Here is a 10,556-nt window from a genome sequence, read left to right on the forward strand (position 1 = left end):
TTATTCAGTTTTTCTACCTACACCTATTTTTTATCCTTATATACTTGCACCATAGGATGACAGATTAGATACTGCAAAAGACCTTTTTTTTTTTTTGAAAATAGTAAAGCAACATAAGATGAACATGCCCTTCAAAGATCTCCTCTATGCCATTACAAAAATCATAGAATCATATAGAAACAGAAAGAAATGGCAATGAAGTTAACTTTGAGGCATATCAAAAAAGTTTCTACAAGGAATGGACAAATTCTTTTCAATATGAAGGGTCAAAATGGTCAGAGCAGTGTTCTCTCTTGATGCTTGTTTTTACTCACTCAAATCATACTGGTATTTTAACTTCTTGATTCTGCAAACCTCTCTCTTTTTCATATTCCTCCCAAATAGCCTCTAGTATAACATATTTCAGGAAAACTCAGTTCTCTTTTCAAGAGGTTAGAAAGCCAACCTCAAAGCCTCTTAATATCATGTAATTATCAAAGTACTAGGCTTATAGTTAAGGAATAGATTTGTTAATGGAATCAATGTCTTTCACTATTTTAACATCATGGTATCATAAATATGATATTTTTGAATCATCCACAATTTAATGAAACCTTCATATTAAGACAGTGGCAAGTAAAACACTTAGTACCTATTAGATAAATATTTTTTAATAAATGAGCAGGTTAATGAATTAATGAGTCATAATCTATACCAGACATTAAGCATTATTAAATTAAATGCTATAATATAAGTAGTATTACTTGGAAAGCACCAAGGAACCACCAAAAGAAACAAAACCATAATGTTTACCTCATAAATCATCAGAAATTATAAATTTCAAAAAAATAATGAAATAGAGAAAACAAAGGAAATCCAAGGAATTCGAAAAAATGTGCTAGAGAAAATATATTCATTGGGAAATAAATATCAACTATCTAAACTACCCTACAAAATTGGTCTTAACTCAGAGTGTTTTTTTTAACATATTTATGGTTTTTAAGAAGTGGTATATCAGAAAGTGAGCCACACTCAAAGTATGCAGAGAATTTTTTTTATAAACAGGAAACATACCAAAATAAAAAAAATAAAAAATTTTTGGATAAAATATTACTTTCAGATAATGCAGAAACAAAAGCAAGAAAATATTGGATCAAGATCACTTTTGAGAAAAATAAAAGAAAGCCTTGACAGAGTGCAATTCAAGCTGATATACCAAATTGTTTTATCTCTAGTTTTGGCAAAATTTCTCCACAACCAAAACATTAAACAGTGCTGATATAATTCTCTTGTTCACTTTGTTAGTATACAGAACACTGAAAATGAGAGATAAAAATAGGTAAATAAATAAATAAATAATAAAATGAGACATTTGAATTATATCACAGCTGAACTGCTTCTCAGTTTCTTATTTTAGTGTCATTGGTGTGGCCTCAATTAATGATACACAGCTAACAAAACTCTTAAAATTTGCATTTTGGGAAAAAAGAACAGTACAGGTTTTTAATATTGTGTTTCCATGAAAAACAATATTGTCATAGAGTTTCATTCTATTGGGCTGGTAAATGTGTACATTATGTTTGAATACAATAATATATTTCTGATTATTTTCATAGATATCATTAGAGTAAGTTTTTAAAACTATAAAAATCATATATATGTATATAAGTGCATGTTTATCCATCTATATATGTTTTCTATTAAAATAGATATTGAAATTTATTTCTGATAAGTGTTTGACTAATGTAAATTGTCATAAGTTGTTGAAAAAATAATATAACTACTCACTTCTCCTTAATACATTCAGCTAGTCAACTCTTTATATATCTGTGCAACAGAAGGAGATAAATTTAGGAAAAGTACAGGTATCCTTAATTTAAAAATAGGCAATTTATTTTTTAGATTCCTTGTACTGTATTCTAGAGAATGTCTTTCCTAAATATGAAATAAATATCCTAGATATATCTCTTGTGCTTTCTTTTTATATATTTAACTACTAAAACTGACTTTCATGTTACACAATAATTTTAAGTGCCATCTTTAATACATTTGTAAAACTGTCAGAGGTCCACACTTATACATAGGTAATATAGTACTAAGCACAAAATAACTAAGGAAATTTCCAAAACAAAGTAAAAATGATTTCAATACATTATAACTTAATTGTTTTAGCAAGGAAAATTAATATTATGTCATGGGTGTGGACAGGCATTTTGGAGTACTAATACTAATACATTTATGTTATCTGTAAGGCTCAACTTTGATATCATCTTTTGTCCATTGTCATTCCCAAACTCCCTTCGCAACAAGTTTGTTTTCTCTTTAGACTGTTCTAAGTCTAAAACCCATGGTCTTCTCTAACATGACAGTGGGTCCTCTGCTCAAGTGTTGTCATAACATTATATGGTTTCACTCATACAGGGAATCTAAAAAATAGTGAAAGGGATTATAGGGAGGAAAAGAGAGAAAATGAGTGGGAAAAATCAGAGAGGGTGACAGAACATGAGAGACTCCTAACTCTGGGAAACAAACAAGGGGGTAGTGGAAGGGGAGGTGGGCAGGGTGATGGGGTGACTGGGTGACGGGCACTGAGGGGGGCACTTGGCAGGATGAGCACTGGGTGTTATGCTACATGTTGGCAAATCGAACTCCAATAAAAATATACAAAAAATAAAAAAAGAAACAGATGAAATACAGTCCTAACTCTCCCTAGAAATGAACCAAGAAAAATTAAGTTCTCTTTCTGAGTACAAGGGGAGGGCAGGTAAGAAGTAAGTGTTCTAATCATTGATGGAGAATCCTAGTTCTCACCCATTTCTTCTTGTCATGAGCAGGATTCATACCTGACTTCCAGTACAACAGAACCAGTGATTCCTATTTGGTTAGGGAGATGACATTGACATTCAAAATCATGATGGAAAGCTACATTGAATCACAATCTGAGCATTGGGGAAACAAATATTTTGTAACCTCCCAGCCAGCCCCCACAGCACTCCTGCCTTCAAATCTGGTGAGTGGACTGAAATCTGTATTTCTGAGACTGTCATAACAATTCAAAGCCTCCACGTTATCTTTCTGCCTGAAAATATAATAATAAATCCTGTCTGTAGTCCCACTTTTATATTCTTTTAATACCTTAGGTTCTGGATAGCAAACAGTGAGCTGAATGCAGTCTCGTCCAGGTATTCGGGATCTTAGTATAAAATGTAAGCTATATGTACATGCACAGCCCTCAATTTCTAAATCCCATGATACCTATACTAGTAAAGCGAGTATTAAAGAAAAATGTCCTATATATCCTAAAGGGATACTTCAAAAATTGCATACACAGATGCTTGTGTAGCAATCAACTAACCCTTATGGGATGAGGGGAAAAAAAAGGGAGCTTTCCATTCTTACTGCTATGTGATGATAGTTAAATAAGTGAATTATTTCATACGTATGTTATGTGTGTGTGTGTATGTGTACACTCACATGTGTGCATGTACTTAATGAAGAGGAATTGAACAGAAATTGTGATAAAAGTGAGTTTTTTTAATTCTGCAGAGTTTTCTTTCCATGTGAGGTCTTGTAGGACACATGGTGAAAGCACCTAGCACAGAATGTTTCAGTCACTCACACATGTAACCATTTTTTCTTTTATTATCTTATTTTTAATGACTCTAATCAAATAATATGATTGAGTTCTTAGTTGTCTCCAAGGCAGTGCAGTATGCATAAAAAAGAGATCAAACAACATGAACCTTCAAACTTTAGGCTAGGTCAAACAATTCAGAGGCAGATAGCCACATATTATGTTATTCCATTTATATGAGATATTAAGAATAGGCAAATCCATAGAATAGAAAGTAAATATTCGGTTGCCCTGGGCAGGGGGAAGGAGATGACTGCTTAAAATATATAGGCTTTTTGGGCAGACCGGGTGGCTTGGCGGTTTAGCGCCACCTTCAGCCCAGGGTGTGATCCTGGGAACCCGGGATCAAGTCCCACGTTGGGCTTCTGGCATGGAGCCTGCTTCTCCCTCTGTCTGTGTCTCTACCTCCCTCTATCTGTTTCTCGAATAAATAAATAAATAAATAAATAAATAAATAAATAAATATATATATATATAGGCTTTTGGGGGGGAGATAATTAAAATATTCTGGAATTAGGGGTGATAGTTGCATAGCACTATGAATGCACTAAAAACCACTGAATGGTATATTTAACATAAGTAAAATGGTAAATTTGGGGGTGCCTCGGTGGCTCAGTTGGTTAAGTGTCAGACTCTTGGTTTGGGCTCATATCATGATCACATGGGTTGTGATCTCATGGGTCCTGAGATTGACCCCTGCCTCAGGCTCTGCCTTCATAGGGGAGTCTTCTTGAAGATTCCTTCCCTCTACCTCTTCCACCACTCATGCTTTCTCTAATTCTCTCTCTTTAAAATAAATAAATCTTTTTTTTCTAAATGGTAAATTTTAATTGAATGACTTTTATGACAATTTTTGAAAAGTCACAATGCTCTTACTGATATTGTTGTTTTTTTATTTATTTGTAAATAAATAAATTGTTTTTGTGCAGCATGGGTTGTTTTTGTAAAGATTTATTTATTATTTATTTATTTATTTATTTATTTATTTAAGAGATAGCATGAGTGAGTAAGAGCATGAGCAGCAGGGAGAGTCAGAGGAAGAGAGTAACAGACACCCCACTAAGGAGAGTGCCCTATGTGGGGGAACTGGATACCATAACATTGGGATCATGATGTGAGCCAAAGGCAGTTGCTTAATCAAATGAGCCACTACCTAGGTGCCCCTGTGCAGTGTAGTTTTAGAGTTTAGCATAGATCTATTCCCCAGGCTTCTACACAGAAGTAGACACACAAAACACTTATATCTTAACCAATTAAGATGTTACCTGAAAGACAGTCTATACCCAATGTAAGTTTCACTGAGTTAACCATAGGGCCAATACCATATGCTTTTAAATGTAAGTTTACATACACTTAGATCTTGTGGGGGAGGGTGTTTGTTTTTTGTTTGTTTGTTTGTTAGACTTCACACCCAGGGTAGAGCCCAACATGGGGCTTGATCTCACAACCCTGAGACGAACTGAGATCAAAATAAAGGTGCTCAACCACTGACCCACCCAAGTACCCCAGATCTTAATGAAAAAAAGATGTTAGTTGAAAGAGAATTTATCTGAGTTTTAATGAGTTAAGTATGTGGGCTATTCCCGTATGCTTCTACATATATATGTGCAAGTGCTTTGTTTTTTACTGCTTTTTCTTTCTTTAATTCGAATAGTTGACACACAATGTTGTATAAGTTTCAGATGTACAATATAGTGATTCAATATTTCTATTACATTATGCTATACTTACCACAATTGTAGCTACCCTCTGTCACCATACAACACTATTTATTATAATAACATTGACTACATTCCCTATCTTGTACCTTTTATTCCCATTTGTTTTTTTAGGATTCCACATATAGGTGATATAGGTGAAATCATATGTATTTGTCTTTCTCAGTCTAACTTGTTTCACTTAGTGTAATACCCTCTAGATCCATCCATATTGCCTCAAATGGCAAGATCTCATCTTCTTCTTATGGCTACATATCTAGCTTATCCATTTCTTTTATTGGACAAACTTTTTAATATTGCTATTTTGCCATTGTCACTCAAGTCACTCACAGTTTATTGGTTTTTGTGTGAATGCAAGTATTTTTCTGGGATAAATGATCAAGAGTATAACTGCTAAATTATTAGAGTATAACTAAATTATTAGTTAAATAATTATTCCAGTATTATCTTTTTAAGTAACTGCCAAATATTTTCATAATGGCTGCCCTGTTTTATATGCCTACCAGTAATATATTAGTGATTCATTTTTTCCATACTTTTAACAGAATTTCATGTTGTTAGTATGTTTAATTTTATCCTGTGTCATGGTTATATAGTGAAATTCTATCTCAATTTAAATTTTATTTGTATATGGCTAACAATGATGACCATTTAAAATGTTTAATTAAAATTAAAATTGGTTAACATACAGTGTATTATTAATTTCTGGGGTAGAATTTAGTGATTCATCAGTTGCATATAACATGCACTGCACATTATTACATCAGGTGCCCTCCTTAATGCCCATCATTCTATCCAATTACCCCATCCTCCCACCCATCTCACTTCCAGCAAACCTCCCTTTGTTTCCTATAGTTAAGGGTCTCTTATGGTTTGCCTCCCTCTCACTTTTTATCTTATTTTTCCTTCCCTTCTCTTATGTTTATCTTTTTGTTTCATAAATTCTACATATGAGTGAAATAAAATTCAGTTTTTCTACGTGTCTGTTTGCCATTTGTATGTCCTTTTCAGTGAAATGTCTATGTATATTTTTTGCTTATTTTCTAACTGGATTTTTTTTTTTTTTTACCATGAATGAGTGTGTGTTTGTGTGTAACTGTGCGTGTGTGTGTGTATGTTGGAAAATATCTTAAAAACATTTTTCCTGTTCTGTAGCTTGTCTTTTCATCCTCTTAATAAGGTCTTTCACAGAGCAAAATGTTTGTTAAAAATTTTAATATGGTTTAATTTTTCACTTTTTTTTTTGCATTGTGCTTTGATGTCAAGTCTAAGAACTCTGCTTAGCCCTGGATATTAAAGATTTATCCCATTGCTTTTTAAAATGTTTTAGAGCTTCAATTTTTACATTTAAGTCCATGATCCATTATTTTGAGTTAGTGTGTAGGTACAATCAATGTCCAATCTTGATTTAGGTCAATAGTATTTTTTGATTTGTTTGCCTATCGATGTCCAACTCTTCCAGCAAACTTTTTTGAAAGGCTACATTTTCTTTATTGATTTTTTTTTGTTTTTGTGTCTAAAACTGTTTGGACATATATGAGAGGGTCTATTTCTAGGTTCTGTATTCTGTTCCATTGATCGAAGTACCTATCCTCTACCAATACCACAGTCTTGATATTGTAGCTATGTAAGTCTTGAAATTGCAAAGACTCCTTCCTCATTTCATTATGTACTTTCAATTGTTTTAGCTATTGTTATTCCTTTGATATTTCAAGTAAATTTTAGAATAATTTTGTGTATATCAACACAAGTCTTGCTGAAATTTTTATAGGAATTGCAACACAACTGTGTATCACTTTGGGGAAAACTGGTATCTCTTCATCCATGAATATTGTATGTCCCTTCATTTAATTGGATTTTTAAAAATTTCTTTATTGGCAATTAATATTTTTATATATAATTATATATATTATTATAATAAAGATAACTACCATTACACTTTCTACTTCTATGGGCTTAACTATATTAAAATACCTCATTTAAATGGAATCATAGAAATATTTATTCTTGTGTGACTGATTTATTTCACTAAGCATAATATCCTCAAGAGTTATCCATGATGCAGCATACGACAGTTTCCTTTTATGTCTGAATAATATTCCTTTGTATGTATATACTATATTTCTTTACCTATTCATCTATCTGTGGACTTTTAGGTTACTTCAATACCTTGGATATTGTGAATAATGCTGCAATGAACATAAGAATACATATATGTCATTGAGATCTTGTTTTTCAATTCTTTTGGCTAAACATTCAGAAGTGGAATTTTAGATCATACAGTAATTCTATTTTTTAATTTCTTGAGGAACCTCCATATTGTTTTCCATAGTTTCTGTAAAATTTTTCATTTCCACTGACATTTCCAGACATGGGTTCTAATTTTTCTACAACCTCACCTACAACTCTTTGGTTGATCTTATAATTCCTATCCTAACAAGATAAGAAGTGAAATCTCATTGTGGTTTTGATTTGGGTCTCTCTAATGATTAGTGATGCTGAGCATCTTTTCATATCTGTTGGCTATTTGTGTGTCTTCCTATTAAACAGGAGTGATGAAAATCATAAAATGTAAAGTGCTTTTGAAGTAAAATAGTGCAAATGTTTCAAGTTATCAAGAATACGGAATTGCATTTGATATTCCTAGGAGATAGAGTTAGATGAGACCAGAAAGAGGCCTATTTAATTTGTTAACATGGAAGCCACTGCTGATATTGAAAAAATCAATTTCAGGTGATGGATCTGACCAATTAGGGGGAGAATGATTTCAGGTTGAGAAAGTAAAGGGAAAGAAAATGCTAATTTGTTCTTTGAAGAGGTTGTCAAGAGGTCATGATCCCAGGTTGACCTGAGCACTGGACCCAGGCAATTGTAGGCTCCTTATGCTTTCCCCTGTCCTTGGACTGTGCATTCCACTTACCTCTCCCACACTAGATGCTACCTTAAGGACACAAAATTAGGACAGTTATATATTGCTGAGACCATTCTGGATGGTATATGTGACTGAACACAGGGAGGGCCTCCATATAAACTCCTAAGATTCCAGCAAGCAGGTGCAGAGAGCTACTCATCGTGCAAGACAAGTCTTGTATGTATGTTCCCTTGCTTATTTAAACTGCCACCTACCAATCTGGGGTGGTCTGCCTCTCTCTTCAGTCTCTGCTTGCCCTGTATGTATAAAATACAATTGAAACAACACTTGTTCTAGAAGTTTTGATATCAGAGTAAAGTAGAGAAACAGGGTAAAAAGTGGAAAGTGGTTATATCTTATATCTTATATCGTATTCTGTAAGATTCCAAAATTTGAGGTTGTAAAGAAGGACTAATTAAATAATTAAATGCAATTTCATTGGTATAGTTAACTAAACTGGGCAAAAATAACATGTATTCTTTTAAGCTAGACAGAGAGATATAAGAATAATTATTCAGTTTATTCTATATTTCTTACAAAATTGGCTTAGATCATGAAACATTAATATAAAAGTACTATTTCCTTCAGTCTTCCATTTGTTCATTAATTTAAAAGAATCTTAAATATTAGAATGAAATATTTGGTTTTATTTATTATGTTCACAATTGCAGAATTGCAGATAAGATAAGCAGTTGATTTTGACCCCTTCTCATGCTGCTTACAAAACATTATATTGTTTGTTACATTTGTTAAGACATCTATCAACCTCAACCTCCAGACTATGTTCTTTCAAAGATCCTCTTGAAGAAAACTGGATAGCAGATCAGTCTGTGTGTAGAAAAATGTGTGTGTCATTGCTAGGAGAGACCTATTCAGCCAGATTCTCTCAGACACCCAGAGACTTAAAATTCATTACATTAATGACTTCATGCATAGGATACTTTATAGTTTCTCTTTCAGGGAGGAGTCATTAAAAATATTTTAGTAGTGATTAAAAGTATATGCCATATATTTTCCAGGGGAAGAAAACAACTGGCTTTAAATATAGAAATTGTAATTTGTTTAGAAACATGAACACCTACTTTCGTTTTTTTTTTTTTAATGAAAATGGGGTAATTAGTGTTTGTTCAAGGATATGTATTCTTTCCCATAAAGCTGGGAAGGAAAAATATTTCATAGAAAGATTGTTTGGCAGTCCATTTAAGATTTTCAGGATATGTATGTAGAAATGCATCAATCAATATGCTCCAACTCCATGATCAAAATAGTACTTCTCAAAATATTTTTTAGCTCCTGACTAAATAGGAGCTCCACTCTGTCATGAAATTGTCTTTTTTTTATGTCTCTTCTATATGCCATGGGATTTGATGTCCTTAGACCCTGAAAGGATCCTTATGACACGGTCTCGTATCTGCTTGGTTTTCACACCATAAACAATAGGGTTCATAGTGGGAGGCAGGAGCAGATAAACATTGGCCACAATGATGTGGCAAGAGGGGGGGATTGTGTGGCCCCCAAAGCGGTGGGAAAAGAAAGAGAAGAAGGCTGGACTGTAGGAGAAAACAATGGCACAGATGTGAGCAGTGCAGGTGCTGAAGGCCTTCTGTCGAGCATCTGCTGAAGAGAGGCTGACCACTGCCCGGAGGATCATGGTGTAGGAGATTGTGATGCACAGGATGTCAAAGCCACCAATTAGGAGGGCAACCATCAGACCATAGATGGCATTGACCTTGACATTGCCACAGGACAATTTGGCTACAGACATGTGGTCACAGTAGGTGTGGGGAATTATATTGCCTCTGCAGTAGGACAGGCGCTTCGTGAGGAAAGTGAAGGGAATGATGAGCAACACCCCTCTCAGGAAAGTAGCAAGCCCAACCTTTGCAATGACAGGATTGGTGAGGATAGTTGAGTAACGCAGAGGGTAGCAGATGGCCACATAGCGGTCCAGAGCCATGAGCATAAGCACTCCAGACTCCATCCCTGTGAAGGTATGGATGAAGAACATCTGGAGCAAACATTCATTAAAGCCAATGTCCTTGAGATGAAACCAGAAGATACAGAGAGCTTTAGGAATTGTACTAGAGCACATGACAATATCAGTAAGAGAAAGCATGGCTAAAAAGAAATACATAGGTCTGTGCAATGAATCCTCATAGTAGATGAGGTATAACAGCCCACAATTGCCTACCATGGCCACAATATACATGGAGCAGAATGGGACGGAAATCCACATGTGTATATCTTCCAGTCCTGGGACTCCATTAAGAATGAATGAGACCAGGGTCCAGTTTGTTTTATTCAATATTATCAT

At 34.1% G+C, this 10,556-nt stretch overlaps 1 protein-coding gene across 1 annotated transcript; it reads right to left on the reverse strand.

Moving 5' to 3' along the window:
• Positions 1–9,590: 9,590 nt before the first annotated feature.
• On the reverse strand, positions 9,591–10,556 carry LOC112911729 (olfactory receptor 52N4). The gene has a single exon (XM_025988404.2). The coding sequence runs from the start codon at positions 10,554–10,556 to the stop codon at positions 9,591–9,593; it is 966 nt and encodes a 321-aa protein (XP_025844189.2).

This window comes from Vulpes vulpes, chromosome 11, assembly GCF_048418805.1.
Source record: "Vulpes vulpes isolate BD-2025 chromosome 11, VulVul3, whole genome shotgun sequence".
Taxonomy (NCBI): Eukaryota; Metazoa; Chordata; class Mammalia; order Carnivora; family Canidae; genus Vulpes; species Vulpes vulpes.

What these genes read in the sequence shown, in the direction of transcription:
- LOC112911729 (XM_025988404.2), bottom strand. Translation starts at nt 10,556, where the DNA reads ATGATAATATTGAATAAAACAAACTGGACCCTGGTCTCATTCATTCTT.